Source organism: Narcine bancroftii, chromosome 1 (assembly GCF_036971445.1).
Source record: "Narcine bancroftii isolate sNarBan1 chromosome 1, sNarBan1.hap1, whole genome shotgun sequence".
In the NCBI taxonomy this organism is placed as follows: domain Eukaryota; kingdom Metazoa; phylum Chordata; class Chondrichthyes; order Torpediniformes; family Narcinidae; genus Narcine; species Narcine bancroftii.
This window is the reverse complement of record NC_091469.1, coordinates 160,662,386-160,680,501: the sequence shown is the minus strand read 5'-3', so window position 1 is coordinate 160,680,501 and position 18,116 is coordinate 160,662,386. Positions and strand designations below refer to the sequence as shown.

At 42.4% G+C, this 18,116-nt stretch overlaps 1 protein-coding gene across 4 annotated transcripts in view; it reads left to right on the top strand.

The window, feature by feature from the left end:
* The window catches only part of LOC138735593 (uncharacterized protein C5orf34 homolog), a 145,185-nt gene that overhangs the window by 25,700 nt on the left and 101,369 nt on the right, over window positions 1–18,116 (top strand). For all 4 annotated transcript variants that reach the window (XM_069883650.1, XM_069883631.1, XM_069883620.1 and 1 more), the window contains exons 6-8: window positions 8,558–8,678; window positions 11,109–11,200; window positions 12,160–12,226. In XM_069883650.1, the coding sequence (XP_069739751.1) occupies window positions 8,558–8,678; window positions 11,109–11,200; window positions 12,160–12,226 (280 nt within the window). The remainder of the gene's footprint in view (window positions 1–8,557; window positions 8,679–11,108; window positions 11,201–12,159; window positions 12,227–18,116) is intronic.

The following is an 18,116-nucleotide window of genomic DNA, read 5'->3' as shown; positions in this document are numbered from 1 at the left end:
CCGCTGCTGGGCCTCCCGCTGCAGGTCGACCCGCCGCAGGTCATCCCCCTGCCGATCGCCCCGCTGCCGCTCACCCTCTTCCAGCCCTTCATTTTCACCACTCTTCTTTTCTTGCTTGCTTCCCCCAGCCGAACACCCCAATACTGGGTGTCTCTCAACTGGCCACTCCCCAGCTGAGTCCCCCTCCCGCCAGCATTAACCTTTTCTTTTCCTTGCGCATTGCGCATGCACAACTCTTCACACCTGTGCAGTTGCGCACCTCTTCTTGGCTCTGAGAGCCGTTTTTGAAGTCTGCCGGTCAGGAGGACACCGCTCCTCTGGGGACTCACCAACACTGGAGATCGGCCGCTCCTCTCCACGGTGGCTCTCTGCTCCGACGTGCAAGTAAGGCCTTCTTCTTTCTTCTCCAGTGATTTTCCTTCTTCCCTTTTCTCTGTTGTTCTTATTTTTTCTCTTTTGGGGGCCATCTTCTCTCTCTTCTCTGAAACTTTATCTTTCTCTTCCTGTATTTTATGTTTATTGAGCTCTGTTTTTTCACACTTTTTTTCTTTTCTCTGGAGAGGGCTGGTTCCACCCAACCAGCCACTACTCCATCACGTGACTCCCCGATTTCTCCTTTTCAATCTTTTTATTGTTTCAGGTTAATAAAACATAACAATATTTAATACAAAGAGATCAGAATTGCATTAATAACTGTTAATGTTTGCCAACACAGACACTGAGTAACATATGTAAACTGAACTTCCCAACCTCTTAAAACCCAAAGAAAAGAATATTGCAAAAATATCCCCCTAAATAAAATAAAACAAAAAGAGAAAATAAAAATTGGCCACCACATGTTTCTGGTTAAACAATTATTTTGTCATTAATTCCACTCCTCTATGCTCAATTAAAAGTTAAGAGGATTCAGAAAGATTCGACTTGCGTCATATAAAAAGGTTGAATAAATGGTCTCCATGTTTCTTCATATTTAACCGAAGGGTCAGTGGTGACACTTCTGATTTTTGTTTCTAAGTTTAAACATGCTACAGTTTGGGAAAACTATAGATGGTTTAGGATCTTTCAATTTACGTAAACTAGATCTCCTGGCTACTAAAGTAACAAATGCAATCACACGACAAGCTGAAACAGATAAGTGGCCAGAATCCAAAACTGGTCGTCCAAAAAGAGCAGCATTAGGATGAGGTTGTCGGTCAGTACGCAGAAATAATATCAAAAATATCTTTCCAAGGAAGGGCAGGGAAGCCATCTGTCACAGATAGGATTTATATGGGAGTAAAAACGAACTAGCTTATCCTTGGACATTTGGCCCCTATGGACTACCTTGTTCTGCCATATATATTAAGAAATTCTAGAATGAATAATATATAAAAAAAGAATTGGGGATGAAGGTTGGAACCGCCTGAAATAGATACAAGAATTTAGGTAAAATAATAATTTTAACTTTATTAATTCGACCAACTAAAGGAGACCCTTTAGTAAATGATTGTTTAACGTGGTCAATTTAAGGTAAAAAGGAGGGGAGTCACGTGATGGAGTAGTGGCCGGATGGTGAACTCCAGCCCTCTCCAGAAAAGTCGGGAAAAACAAGAGAAAATACAAAGGCACAGAAATAAAAGTTACAGAAAAGTGAGTATAAAGGTGGAAAGGAGATGGCGACAAAAAAAGAAAAATCGAAAGCAACGGTAAGAAGAGAGGAAGAGAAGACAAAGGAGGAAAAAGGTGAAGGCCTTACCTGTCCGAAGAGGCCCGCTGCGGAGAGAGAAACCCGCTCCCTCAGGTCGGTAAATAATGGACTACAAAAATGGCTCGCAGAGCCGAGTAAAAGTGCGCAACCGCGATACTTCGCGCATGCGCGATGCGAATGAAAAAAAACACACCGACGGGAGGGGGGACCAGCTGGGGAGTCGATCTCCACAGCCGGCAACGACAGCTGCAGAACACCTGCAGCAAGAAGAGACCACAGAAGACAATAGAAACAAGAAAGAAGAGGAGGAAAGGGCACCAAAGAAACAACAGATGGTCAACCCAGAGGAAGAAGAAGAGTACAGTGAAATAGAAGAAGAAAAGAAAGGCAAGGTAAAGGATATACTTGCTCTTATTAAAGGATACATGGAGTCATTTAAAGAATGGCAAACACAGGAATTTAAGGATTTAAGAAAAAGAATAAACAACACAGAAGAGAAAATAAATAAAATGGAGATGACCTTAACAGAAATGGGAAAGAAAATGGACAAGATGGAAAAACGGGCAGTAGCAGCAGAAATGGAGGTAGAAGACTTAAAAAAGAAATTGGAGGAATCTAATAAAAAAACTAAAGAGACACAAGAACTACTAGCTCAAAAAATAGATATAATGGAAAATTATAACAGAAGAAATAACATAAAGATAGTGGGCCTTAAGGAAGATGAAGAAGGCAGAATATGAGGGAGTTTATAAAAGAGTGGATCCCTAAGACCCTAGGATGTCCAGAACTACAGCAAGAAATGGAAATAGAAAGGGCACATAGAGCATTGGCCTCTAAACAACAACCACAACAAAAACCAAGATCTATTGTAGTAAAATTCCTAAGATATACTACAAGAGAAAAGGTACTGGAGAAGACAATGGAAAAAGTAAGAGAGGGCAACAAACCACTGGAGTATAAAGGGCAAAAAATCTTCATTTATCCAGATATAAGTTTTGAACTCCTAAAGAAGAGAAAAGAGTTCAATACAGCAAAGGCGATTTTATGGAAGAAAGGGTATAAATTTATACTAAAGCATCCAGCGGTATTAAAAATATTTATTCCAGGACAACAAAACAGACTATTCTCGGATCCAGAAGAAGCACGAAAATTTGCAGAACAATTACAAAAATAGACTGAGGGAGGAAGACGGGTAATGAGAGTAAAAATGATCACGATTGATATGTATGTGGGTAAAGACAAAAATAGACTGAGGGATGAAGACGGGTAATGAGAGTAAAAATGATCACGATTGATATGTATGCGGGTAAAGAGGTATAAGAGTGAATAGAGACAATGAGCATACATGAATGTATCTGTACTTAGAGGAAAATATAGATAGTATAGACAAGAATTAATAAGGGAAGGTAATGGAATAGAGAGAATAAGGAGGGAATTAAAAGAGTGACCTTTGTGACATATGAAAAGTGAAATCTTTTCTGGGGGAGGCGGGGTGGGGGGAAATAGCGGTCACTGCAAAATCAGTTGACGCTTGCGAGTGGATTCGCAAATCCAAATGGAGAGGGGAGATGTGGTTGTCCGACAAGGGATAAAGGACAACTCAGGAGGTGAAGGGGAGATTGGGGATAAATAAGATAGAAATAGGAGAATAAGGAAAATGTTGGATGTTGTAGGAATGTTGTCTTATAAAGAGTTGAAAATAAGAAAACAGAAATGGAAAAGGAGGAAAGGTAATGATGGAAAAACGGAAAGAGAAGATAAACAAAATATAAAAGGGCTACGCTGAACTATATGTCTTTAAATATTAATGGAATACATAACCAAATTAAAAAGGAAGAAACTACTAAATTTAAATGAATAAATGTATTCCATTAGAAAAAATAACATATAGGTTAAGAAATAATATTGAAATATTCGAACAAGTATAGGAGCCTTACATTAAATACAATAGTGAAAACCTACCGGGGACAAACATTACCTAAGTTGATGGAAGGAGAAGGAAAGAAAAGAATGGACTCAGTAGAATTTCTGGTGTAATTTTGTTGAATGACAACATTGTCTGACTGGCTTAATGCAACCTAGATTGTATACCTAAAATGGATGAGGGGGGGGTGTGGGGGGGTGGCTTGGGAGGAGGGGGGGGGAAAAAAGTCACTGTATATGTGTGAAAAAGAAATAGTGTATATCATGGCTAATGTGATTTATGGTGTGAAAAAAAAAAATTAAAAAAAAAATTTAAGGTAAAAAGTTAACTTTAAATAAATCCTTATGCTTCTTAGTGATTTTAACACCCAAGTAAGTAAAATGATCAGTAATCAAACTAATTCATAGATTGGAACTTGCATATTTACTTTTATTAAGGTTCAATTTATAACCAGAAAAATGATTAAATTTTGCACTATCTTTTGTCTTTTAAGTGGTGTATTCTTAATGCAATTATACTTGTTAGGCATTGGAAGAGTGAGTCTCAGTCAACTTGAAAATTTGAATTTTTGGCATACGTGATCTTTGTAGGTTCCGGATAATGGGGTTTTTACTGTATTTGAGATGTATTGTCATAGACACAGGTACTCCTGGAATTCAGAAGAATGAGAGGGGACCTCTGAGAAGCATTAGACTAGGACAGAGTAGATGTGGCAAAGTTTTTTTTTACCTTGGTCGGGGAGTCTAGGACAAGAGTGCATAACTTCAGGATTGAAGCGCACTCATTTAAAACAGATGCAGAGAAATTGCTTCAGCCAAAGAGTGGTGAACCTTTGGAATTTGCTGCCGTGGCTGTGTGTAGGCCAGGTTGTCAGGTGTATTTAAGGCAGAGATTGATAGCTATCTAAATAGTCAGGGTATCGAAGGTTATGGGGAGTGGGGCCAAGTGGAAGAATGGCACAGCTCATGATGGAATGGCGGAGCAGATTCAATGGGCCGATGGCCCCATATCTTATGGCTGTTTGCACCAAAATTCTTAATTGTTTCAGCTACAAAGGTACATAGAGAACACCATCTATAATAATATAAATTAAATTACCAAGAGGAAAAGAGCTAATGTAAAAGAAAAGAGAAATAAACTTTTATAGTTCAGATTTATTGTACAACATGACATCACATACAGCCCTGAGATTCCTTTATCCCTGCTGGCGTAGCAGAATTACTACTAATAGTACAAAACAAAAGGTGTACGCAGGGTAAACAATTAACCATATAACCATATAACAATTACAGTATGGATGAAAGAACTGTAAACTGATAAGGAATATAAACAAACTGCAATACAGGGGAAGGAAAGGAAATCAATAAAGTGCTTAAGTAGGAGTCCTTGTATGAGTCCCTGGTTGACTTTGTGGTTGAAGATTCTGATAGTAGAGGGGTAGCAGCTGTTCCTGAACTTGGTGGTGCCAGTCTTGTGGCACCTCTACCTCTTTCTTGATGACAGCAGCAAGAACAGAACATGTGCTGGGTGTTGTAGGTCTTTGATGATGGCTGCTGTCCTCTGACAACATCGTTCCCTGTAAACGTTCTCAATAGTGGGGAGAGTTTTGCCTGTAATGTGATGGGCTGTCTCCACTACCTTTTGGAGTGTTTCCCGTTCCAGACACCGTGATGCAGCCAGTCAGCACACTTTCTACCGCACCTCTGTAGACATTTGCCAGGGTTTCTGATGTCATACCAAACCTCAGCAAGTTCTTGAGGAAAGAGAGGTGCTTTCTTCACGATACCATTAGGTCCAGAAAGACTCTCTGAGATAGTGTCTCCTAGGTACATAAATTTGTTCACCCTCTCCATCTTTGATTTTCTCCAATGATCACTGAATGTACACCTCTGGCTTTCCTTTCTTGAAGTCAACAAATCAGTTACTTACTTTTGGTGACATTGAGTACAAGGTTGTTAATGGTGACCCATTCAGCCAAGTTTCCAATCTCCATCCTGTATTCTGACTCATCCCCTTCCTTTATCCAACCCACCACGGTGCAAATTTGTAGATGCTGTTATTGTTGTACCGAACGACTCAGTCATAGGTGTAAAGTGAGTAGAGCAGGGACCTAAGAACACAGCGCTGATGGAGATTGTGGAGGAGATGTTCTTACCAATCTTCACTGATGGTGGTCTGGAAGTGAGGAAATCAAGGATCCAATTGCACAGTGGGGTGTTAACTCCCAAGTCTTGGAGTTTGCTGATCAGTTTTGAGGGGATGATGGCATTGAATACTGAACTGTAGTTATGAAGAACATTCTGATATGTGCATCTTTGCTGTCCAGGTGTTCCAGGGTTTTGTGTAGGGCCAGTGAGATGGCATCTGCCTGTCTTGGGTAAACTTATACCTCTCATTTTGTTCATTTTAGATTGGTCACAGTGTTTGAGCTACCGAAAGAAAATAGACACACACACCGAGAGCAGTTCAGTTTGTACAAATGTTTATTACTAATTCAAAAGCTGATTTCACACTACAATATGCAAGCCCTTCCCAACTCTACTTATCAACGCTTGGACTGGTCCCAACTGCCGAAGCGAGGCAACGACTGCACACTTGTAGTAGGTTGTCAGGGCGCTGGTAGCAGCTTCTCCACCTCCCCCGACCGGGATGTTGCTCGGACTCTGGCTGTTCTTCCTTCTTGACAAGGGGTGTTCCCACCCTTCGGAGAGTCTGAACTTCAGCAGCAGGACCACAGGCTTATATACCCCAAAAACAATTAATCATGCGCCTCCTCCTTCTAACATTTGTCTGTCAAAATCAAAACTGAACATACCATTCTACAATTTAGAAGATTAATTATTATGGAACCAGGATGTTATGATTTCCTGGTTTATCTCGTAGATACAAAGACTTATTAAAACTTCTCGAGCAAGACAGGTTGTGACCAATTCGTCAATTTCAGAGTGTTGCATTTGACAACTGCTTTCCCTGGGCCTCACAGTGGAATTCCATTTCAAAGTGTATCTTCAGATAAGTCCCCATGGCTGAGTTTAATTACATCTGCTAGTTCTGAAAGTAAGGTGACCTGCGTGTGTCGTCAGTTCCACATAAGCAAAAAGCATCTGGGTACATGGTTTTAATCCTCCATTACACTGCCGCAGGCCTGTTGCAGCGAACTGGAATGGATCTCTGTCACTGGTCAGATAGGAGATGATATGCTTCATCATCAGCCTTTAGATAGTTGCACTAACTGCAACTAGTTAGAAAGTAAGTGACATTTCAAGTGTGCAGACTGGTGGTCTGGAGTCATTGATGGTTAGAGTAGTATGGGATGGTACAAGAGCCTGATAGTTGTTGGGGGGAAAAACTGTTTTTGAACTGGGAGATTATTATTTCAGCTACCCTCAGTGAGAAACCTTACTCTGTCTATCTCCCTCATAATTTTGTATACCTCTATCAGATCTCCCCTCATTCTCCAACACTTCAGGGTATAAACTCCTAACCTACTTAACCTTTCCCTGTAACATAGTTCTTTAAATCCCTGGTAAATCGTCTCTGCATTCTTTCAAACTTTTAGCTTTAGGTAACCAAAACTCCACACAATACTCCAAAATTGGGCCTCACCAATATCTTATCCCACTTTACCACGACATCCCAACTCCTAGAACAGTCTGCTGGGGAAACTCAGCGAGACAAGCGGCAATATTAGCAGAAGAAGTATGGTCCATGTTGTAGGTCAAAGCCCTTCATTAAGATCTTTACCAGAGTCCAAATCAGTTTTATTGTCATGAACCTGTGTCATGAAATTTGTTGTCCTATGGCCGCAGTGTTACGCAGAACAACGTGCAAAATTACTATAAATTATAATTCCATAAATGCAAGATTTAAAAAGAAATAACCAGTGCACAAAAAGGAGGTAGAGTCCATGGGTGCAGTGTCTGTGGTTCATTGTCCATTCAGAAATCTGATGGCAGAGGGAAGAAGCTGTTTTTGTACCGTCGGGTGCTTGTCTTCAGGCTCCTTCCCGATGGTAGCAGTGAGAGAAGGGCATGGCCTGGGTGGTGGTAGTCCTAGATGAGAGAAGCTGCTTTCTTGAGACACTACCTTTTAAAGATGTCCTCGATGGAGTGAAGACTAATGCTCCCTGATGGTGCTGGCTGAGTTTACAACTCTGTAGCTTGTTCCTGTCCACTGCATTGGCACCTCCATACCAGCCAGTGATGCAACCAATCAGAATGCTCTCCACGGTATACCTGTAGAAATTTGCACGAGTCTTTGGTGACGCACCAAATCTCCTCAAGCTCCGAACAAAGTATAGCCGCTGGTGAGCCTTCTTCATGATTGCATCGACGTAGAGGTCCCAGGATAAATCTTCAGAGATGCTGAAGATTCTTACCCTCTCCACCTGCTGACCCCTCAACAAGAACTGGTTTGTGTTCTTGATGAAGAGTTCACACCTGAAATGTTAAGCAGATGTACAGAGACAATGGGTGGCTTTTAGTGACAAACCTGAAGAGACCAGCTTTATTTTTATTTTAAGATTTATTAGATACTTGATCTTCAATTCCTCAAACTGCCAAGGTGGGATTTTAAACTTCTACTGTCACTCTGGAGCAGACATTCTCAACAAGGGTCATACATGCACCCCCCTCCCCCGCCGAACCAGGGACTGCAACACATTTAAAAGAATGCCTTGTTTTCTTTTACCTCGTGTAAAAATATTTTTCTATGTAATCGGTAGGAGAGAAGTACGGAAGAAACCAAAACTTTACTGCTTCACGGGAAAGGGGGCCCATAAACCTTGAACAGAGATTTAAAGGGGCCATCGCCAAAAATAGTTGAGAATGGCTGATCTAGAGCCACAGATTTCTGGCTGCTAGTCCAGCAACTTAATTATCAGGATGCTTCACCTGTCAGTGATGTTTGACTCACAGGTCTTTGTTTAATTTCTCGTTGTTTTTCAGGGTAATTGCTGGGTCAGTGACCTCTGTGGAAGTTTACCCAGGAGATGGTTCTGTTCTCAAACCCCATGATGCCATGAGCAAATACTACACTCATTTCAGGGTGGGGAACACTGATGGCCAGGTAACTGAGTTACAAGACCCCCAATATGCTTTACATTTGGTTGTCAGGTGGCTCTGAGCTTTAATGATCTGAGCTAGGCTGTACTGAAATCACCAAGACCTCCAGGGCTGATTAATGATTACTTGCTAATGGGTGGGGAAGGCAGACAACCCCAAACCAAGTGTGGAGTTCCAACTTTGGTTCTCTATTGCCTCCTGGTGGAGGAACTTAGCAGGTGTCTGTATATGTGCCAGAGAAACTCTGCAGGTCACGTAGCAGGGAGCAGTGACATAATGCTGCTCCACAGGGTCCTACTGCATGGTCCTGACGCTGACAGCTCTGTACAGACCTGTTTGAGAAGTTGACGGTGCTTTTTCTAAAAAATATCCTGCATCCACACGTCTTCACCCAAGATGGCATCACCTGTGCCTGGCAGTAGACCACGAAGGGGTGGCAGGCTCCAGAGGAGCAGGGAATCGGTGCAGGGCACTAGAAACAGACAATACCCCCACTGAGGAGAAGCCTGGCAGATGACCCTACTGGAAGAGACTATGGCAGTGGACCAGTGAAGGGCTCAGCGACTGAAAGATCCACACTGGCTGTGGGCTGCTGGTGACTTGTGGTTGAAGGGCTCACACCAGTCTGCAGGCTGCTGGAGACTGGCTCATTGGAACCAGTTATCAGAACCGAGATTTGAGAGGGTGTCGAGGGCAAGAAAGCGCTCCTGAAGGGCCTTTGGCACTGAAGGCTTCCTGATCGTATCAAAGGTTTGGATCTGGAGGCCCAATTGCTGATGGTTTGAACGTGAATCTGCGACTGCAGAAGCCAAGCGAGCACTGGAAGTGAATCCACGAACGCTCAATGACTGAAGGGACTCTCTTGCCTCTCTTTCTCCTGTTGTTAGAGGTGCCGGGTATTGCATTACAGCAGACAAAAGTTGAAGTATGTCATGTACTGTATTTTAAATTTTTCTGTATTACACCCTCTGCCTGTATTCTACACCTGTCCTTACGCACCCTCCTCTCCATTGTACATCTATCTGTGCTCAGTCTCCTCTTGCCTGTACATGCCATGCACATCCTCCTTTCCCTATATTGTACACCTTTCATCTGAGTGTGCACAACTCATTTTATTACTGCTTCCAACTGAGTACATAAAATGTCGAATAGAGCACAAGAACAGGCTCTTCAACCATGATGTCTGCGCTGAACTTGATGCCAAATTAAACGAAATTTCCTCAGCCTGTGGAAGAAATTTCATGCGAGAAGCTGACACTAAGTCCAACATAGTTGGCAAGCAGCCTATTTTAATGCACCGCCTGGAACTGACTATTTGCGATCAGCGACACATTATTTGCAAGTTAAATTGTAGCTTTAACTGTAATCAAGCACGCTAAAAGTGGTTAATGATGTACCTTTCTTACGATTCGACAAATCTAAGGTTTTTATAAAATTTGTAATAAAGGACTTGATATATATTGTAAACATTTTATTTTGCAATGTAATTAATTTCTGTAAAAGCTTGTCCGTTTGTATAAATATACAACCTTGAAGAGGTCGATTTCAGAATTGGTAGGCAGCGGAGACAGCTGCCTGCTCTCAATGATATATCATGTGAAATAAAGTCTGTGAAACAATACTCAGTCTCCGAGAGATTAATTTCATTGACGTAGCCTGCATATAAGATGTAGGAGCCCATTGAGTCTACCCCACCATTCAATCATGAGCTGATCCATTTTCCCACTCATCCCAAATGCCCGTTCTTCTCCCCACACCCTTTGATGCCCTGGCTAATCAAGAACAAATCAATCTCTACTTTAAATACACCTAATGATCTGGCCTACACAACTACCTGTGGCAACAAATTCCACAGATTTACCACCCCCGGCTGAAGCAATTCCTTCACATCTCCGTTCTATGTGGATACCCTTCAGTCCTGAAATTGTGCCCCCTAGTCCTAGACTCTCCCATCATGGGAAACAACTTTTCTACATCTACTCTGCCAATGCCCTTTCATGATCCATATCCCTCTATTCCATGCAAATTCATGAGTCTAGCTAGAATCCTCTTAAATGCTACCGTCGACTCTGTTTCCACAACCACCAACCCATTCCAAGCGCCTACCACTCCCTGTGTGAACAGAATTGTGCTTGCATATCTCCTTTAAACTCCTCCCACCATGGACACATTCTGTAGCATGTGACATTTTTGCGCTGAGCCAATCTAAACCTGATCCATGTGTGGCCTTGTTCGTACTCGTTCCAAAACAAAAGAACATGGAATGCTGAAACAAAAGCAGAGTTGTTTGAAATTCCCAGCAGATCAGTTAGAATTTGCAGTGACAATGTCGACAATCTTCAAGCTTTGTCTCTGCATTCCTGTGCATGAGTTGAATAGTCCCACTGGTGCAGAGGAAGAAAATTCACTGGATGATCTTTTATTTTTGGCTCAGGGAGAAGAGAGAATATACAGAGTGAGCAATCTTCCTCCTGACACGCCCAGCTCCAAGTACTCCATCTGTTCCATGATCACCCAAGCAATCAGGTACTGTGCTTATTTAAAAAAGAATAATTATTAAATTTAGACATACAGCATGGTAATGGGCCCTTTCATCCCACGAGCCCATGATGCTCAATTACATCCAATTGACCTACGACCCCCATTCATTTTTGAAGGGTGGGAGGAAACCAGAGCCCCTGGAGGAAACCCATGCTGATACAGGGAGAATGTACAAACTCCTTAACAGACAGTGCAGAATTCGAAAACCAGTTGATGGGCTGTAATAGCGTTGTGCTAAGCGTGCCAACCAGAACAATTTATCCCCTAAACCAAGTCTAACAAAGTGCAGTGGTGTGACTACAATTAGTGGGCTTCCTCTTTCCAAAGATACTCCCACACACAAAACATCCAAAGCCAAAAGGGTGGGAGTAGACGATGCATGGGAAACTCCTGCAAGTTCCCCTTCCAGAGGCACGCTGTCATGGCTTGGAGATAAATCACTGTGCCTACATCATTATGTTTCCTGTTACCCCTAACCCAAAAGCACTGTGGGAATACCTTCAACAGAAGGATTGCATTAATGCAAGAAGGTGGCTCTTGTTCACCTTCTTGGCCCATTTAGAGATAAGAAGTAAATGCTGGCCTTGCCTGTGATGCCCATATCCCATGAAAAGAATCGTAAAAATACAATGGACAGCAAAACCTGGTATCTGGCACCTGTGGAGATTTGCTAGATGTCAGATAAGTGCATTTTTGGGTTGCTTAACACTTAAGAATGAAATGCAATACTTTTCCCGTAGATGTTCTCGATGGTGGGGAGGGTTTTGCCTGTGATGTCACTGTAACTGATCCCTCATGTCCACTCATTCGTATGGTTTTGGTAACTCTACAATAATAGTTTGCATTTCCCCCAAAATGATTAGCACAGGTGATAATAGAGAATACAGCTGCCTTTCCCTTTTTTCTCTGGGCTGTGAATAACTTTTGCCATGAATATTTTACAGGATCCTGCAGCGCTGGAACCAGTTTGAGCTGTCTCTAAAACCGCCCAATGTATGCTGCTGGAGAATGGTGAGTGGCTCCACGGCTGTGCGCAGAATGGCCGCCAGAAACAGCTAGCTGCTCTGGCCCCCCGGGTTGAGACAAAGCTCCCTCATCCTAGAGGGGAGGGAGGATATTGCCTGGCTGGTTTGGGCATTAATAGAGGAAATGAGAGTCATTAACATTCCACACACATCATGACCAGGCTGGCTTTGTTGCCCCACAGCAGGGGAAGGGAAGCTTCCTGACCACGTTCATTGTTTCCTTTGTTTCATGGGAAAGAGGCATTGCTAAAAGTCTGCTGTTTGGAATGTCCACATCTCATTCCTCCCCCCATCTTAAATGCATTTGCTCAGATGTTTCAGGGGCCATTTAAGGGTTGGACAATCTTGGTAGCCTGGCGTTCCAGATTTAAATTTATTTCTCACATTCTCACGGAAGAGGGGGTCAGGAAGCTCCAGTGTGATTTGGATAAATTGAAGGACTGGGCAGATCCATGGCAAATGCACTACAATGTGGATAAATGTGAGGTTCTCCACTTTGGTAATACAAACCGGAGGGCAGATTACTATTTGAATGGCAATAGATTAAGAGATGGGGAAGTGCAGAGAGACCTAGGGGTACTTGTACACCAGTCTCTGAAGGCGAGCATGCAGGTACAGCAGGCGGTTAAAAAGGCAAATGGTATGTTGGCCTTCATATCAAGAGGGTTTGAGTATAGGAACAAGGATACCTTACTGCAGCTGTACAGGGCCTTGGTGAGACCCCACCTGGAGTATTGTGTGCAGTTTTGGTCACCTTATCTAAGGAAGGATGTTCTTGCAATGGAGGGAGTGCAGAGGCAATTCACCAGGCTGATACCTGGAATGGCAGGAATGACTTATGTTAGGTCTGCTTTGTTCATGAATGAGTGAGACAAACACCAGGCTGAGTCGAAATCAGGGTTCTTTGTTCTTTATTACCGGATTGTAACACTTGCGACTAAACATGTTAGTCGGAGAATGCATTCTGCCGTTATCAGCAAAATGGTGATTTTTTATACCCTTGGATACGTGCTTAGAACATCATCATATCATTACTTGTCCAATGACTAAAACTGTTGCTATCCTTTCCCTGCTAGCTTCCTGCCTCTCAATCCATCAATGTCTCTCTTATCTTGTAAGTACAAGGATGCATTCACATCTTGTTACAGCCCTGTCCATCTCCCAAACACTCCCTGTAACTCCTTACACATTCCCATCTCATGATGTTTTACCTTACACTTATGAGGAAAAATTGCGCAAATTGGGATTGTACTCGCTGGAGTTTAGAAGATTGAGAGGGGATCTCATAGAGACCTATAAAATTCTGACAGGACTGGACAGAATGGATGCAGATGGGATGTTTCCAAGGATGGGAAAATCCAGAACCCGGGGCCATGGTTTGAGGATAATAGGCAAACCATTTAGGATCGAGATGAGGAGGGATTTCTTGACCCAGAGGGTGGTGAATCTGTGGAATTCATTGCCACAGAGGGCAGTAGAGGCAGGTTCATTAAATATATTTAAGAGGGAATTAGATCTATTTCTTCAGTATAAGGGTATTAAAGGTTACGGAGAGAAGGCGGGACGGGGTACTGAACTTTAAGATCAACCATTATCTCGTTGAATGGCGGAGCAGGCTCGAAGGGTCGAATGACCTACTCCTGCTCCTATCTTCTATGTTTCTATTCTGGTACAGTGAGAAGGATTCTTCCACAAGCAGTCTTAGTAACAGGTGACTCTTCACATTCGTACAGCCATATAAATTACGACATATTTAGACAGCCCGGTAACAGACCTTCCGGCCTACAAGTCCCTGACAATTGACCTACAACCCGAGGTATGCTTTTGGAGGGTAGGAAGAAAATGGAGCACCTGGAGGAAACCCACACAGACACGGGGAAAACGTATAAACTCCTTACAGACAGCGCTAGATTCGAACCCTGGTCCTGGTCGCTGGGTTTAGTGCTATCCCCTACAGTAACCATGCCACCTTAACAGAACAAGAACCCAGTTACAGAGTATAGAGTTGCAATGAAAAGACGAAGGTCAGTATTATGGGGATGATGACAGATGCTGGGAAGAAACCGCCTTTAAGCTTGTTGGTGCACGATTTCCTACTTGAGCCTTCTCCCCAATGGGAGGCGGGACAAGCGAGTGTGTCTGGGGTACGATGGGTTCTTTGGTATATTGGCTGTCTTGCCTACGCAGCAGAAGTTGTAATGTCCTTAGGAGGCAAAGATGTATAATCAACATTTCGGGCCTTCGTCAGGGTATTTATGTGTGTTGACCACTATCAGAGCGTCTGCATCGTTTCTTACTTCACTCCAGCAGGAGATGCAGATGGAGTTGAGGGAGGGGAGGAATGTCCTGGGCTGCTCTGCCAAATTGGAATAGAGGAGCTCCCATACCACGCTGTGATGAATCAGTGAATGTTTTTTAGATGGTGCACCTGTAGAAATTGTTGAGGGACAGGGACCAAGTGCAGAACTTCCTTTGTTTCCAATTAAAGTAGAGGTGTAGATGTGATTCCTTGACTGTCGTGTTGACATTGTTGCCCAGGTCAGGTCATTGGAAATGTTTTCTCCTAATAACAAAATTGTCTTCATAGAACATTACAGCATAGTGCAAGCCCTTCAGCCCATGATCAACCAAAGGAAACCTTGACAAAACTAAACCATCCCTACCTCACACCCATAACCCTCTATTTTCTTGCATCTATATGCCTGCCTAAGAGACTTAGACAATTGTACAACCTATTGTACAACCTTCACCACCACCCCTGGCAATGCATTTCAGGTATCCACTATATGAGTGTAAAAACACAAACCAAAACCTTACCCTGATGTGCCTGATGTTTCCTACTGTTGCTCCGGGAAAGAGTGTTTGCTGACCACCTTTTCTAAACCTTTCAGAATCTTGTTGACCTCTATTAAGTCACCTCTCAATCTTCTTCGATCCATAGAGTAAAGCCCCAGCTCTGTTAACCATGCTGGTCAAACAGTAGATTTTATATAGCAAAGATACATAACCCATGTTTCAGGCCTGAGCCCTTCATCAAGGGATAAAATAATGTTGGCAGGTGCCCAAACAAAATGGATGCAAGATGACATTCCAACTCCATAATTGTCCAACGAGGGTAAGAGTACCATATGCCTTATTCAGCAACTTTTCTACTTGAGTCACCACTTTCAAGGATCAATGTACCTGTAGGATTCCCTTTCTACAATACTCCTACCCTGGTTTAACTTCCCAGAATACATTACTTCACACTCATCAAGTGGTATTCCATCTGCCGTTCCTTGGCAGACTTTTCTAATTGACCTAATGCCACTGGTTTCCGTGCACTGTGGTAAATGTGAACATTTATCTATCTGTATTCATTATCCATTTTTAATGTAAAGTATATGACTGTAAATTTTTTATTTCATCAGCTCTATGAGATAAAAATATATTACAGCATCCATAGGTCGTAAAGATATATGACTGATGTTTCGAGCCTGAGCCCTTCCTCAAGGTGCCTCATACCGTCCTCATACCTTGAGGAAGGGCTCAGGCCCGACAAGTCAGGAATATATCTTTACTTCCTATGGACACTGCGAGACTGGCTAAGTTCCTCCTGCATCTCTGTATTAAATCCAATTGTAAACCATGACAACCTTCTACACAATCTAAAATTCCTTCAACCTTCAGGGCCATTGATGTGGATGGTTTGTGGTCTCTGCTGTCCAAATGTATCAGATTGGATAATAAATGCAGATTCCTTTCCATTAGAGGGTACCTCTGAGACGGTAGGAAACGGAATTCAAAAAGGAATTCAAAAAGAATAATTTTCAGGGCTGGTAGAATAGGTCCAGAGATTTGTATCGGGGTTTTGCAACGTAAACGGAATTGTCTCTCTAATTTAATTTAGACATACAGCCCCTTCTGGCCCTTGAGCCCAAGCTGTCCAAATAACCCAATTGACCTAAAACCCCTGTACGTTTTGAAGGGTGGAAGGAAACGAGAGCACCCAGAGGAAACCCACGCAGACACGGGAAAAACGTTTAATCTCCTTTCAGACAGTGCTGGATTCAAGCCCGGGTCACTGGTGTTGTAATAGTGTTGCGCTAACCGCTACGTTAACAGTGCAGCCAACTTTATAAGATTAAGAGAACAAAGGGAAAGGACTGATTGAATGGAAGATTTAATGACAAGAGGTGGTCGTGCAAGGTAACAGTGCTCAGAGTTAGCAAATGTTCACGCAAAATAATCATCTGAAATTACCAAAGGAACTTTGAAAAGTCAAGTCTAAGTACTGATAACGCAAAATTATTGACCAATGTGGAATCTCCATTGCTCAGTTGGAAGGTGTGTCGTCCTCCAGCTTGTTTAGAGCTTTACTTAGAATGGTATGACTAGGAACAGAGAAATTAGAGTAGAAGCGAGAGGATTAAAATGGTAGATATCTGGAAGAATGGTTATATACCATGGAGCAGGCCATTTGGCCTAACTTATCCATTCTAGTCTAGTTCCATTTGCCTGTATTTGATCCATATCCTTCTTTCCCCTTCCTCTCCATTGATCTGTCTAAATGTCTCTTGAAAAGTTGAAACTGCCTGAGTTGAAATCCAGCAGGAAGTGAGACTGTTGAAAATCCGAGAAACCCATAAATTATTTTTATATAGATTTACTTTGGATTTTTATGTACATTTTTCCTTTGGGTTTAGGGTGTACTGTGTATGTGCATTAATGATCCAGAGATGTGTTGTTTCATTAGGTTGTATACGTACAATCAGACTACATTAAACTTGTACTTGTATACACTTATGCTCGTGGAATGAACTGAGAGGTTTGGAAGACTCGTCAGCCAGTCTACATTTTGGCTCCACAATGCGCAGGAGACCACATGGTGAATCTGAATGTGATGCCCTAAAGTGCAAGTAAAGCTAGGGCGATGGATGGGCAGAAAGGGAAGCAGTGAAAGAGGGCTTGTTTGAGTGGTCAGGTGCCAAAACAAGAGCACCAGGTAGTGGGAGGAAATTAATCAAAGTTGTACAGAATGGAAACGGGCCCTTCAGCCCAACTCCCATGTTTTCCTGCGCATGTCCCATTTGCCTGTGCTTGACCCATATCCCTCTAAACCTTTCCTATCCCTGCACCTGTCTAAACAGCTTTGAAATGTCCCTGGCTTACTGACTTCCCTCTGGCAGCTTGTTCAATGTACCTTCCACCCTCTGTGTAAGAAACCTGCCTTTCCCCTTGAATCTATCCTCTCTAGTTTTAGTCTTCCCTACTCTGGGAAAAGACCATGCGCCTTAACTACATTCCTTATGATTTCATAAACCTATACAAGATCACTTGTCTGGTCCATGGAAACTAGTCCCAGTCTCTCCTTTTAACTCTGTTCTCCAATCACAGAGGCATCCTTTTCCTCCATCCGCTTTAGCTCAATCGTATCTCCTATAGCTGGCAGTGGGAGATAAACACAATGATCCAGTCACGATCTTACCGACATCTTGTTCAGCTATAAGATGGCATTCCTTCAGAGAGGGGAATCAAGAATGGATGGGAATGAGATTTAAATATCAATACCAGATGAAGACTGGGTTAGCACACTTGATCTTATTAATAATACTTCATTCTGTGCACAACATTATTGATTACAATTTAAAGTGGTACATAGAATATTTAAAGTTAAACTCTCATTTTAATTCTGATGTTGATCCATTATGTCATAAATGTAAAATATTTAAGGCCTCTCTGATTCGTATGTTTTGGCAATGTCCAAAACTATAAGAATTTTAGAAACAATTCTTCCAAACTTTATCAGAGATTCTTAGGATTAAATTGGAACCGAGCCCTTTTATTGCTTTGTTTGATTTCTCTAGAGGAGAAAGAATAGTAGTTTTACTTAATTG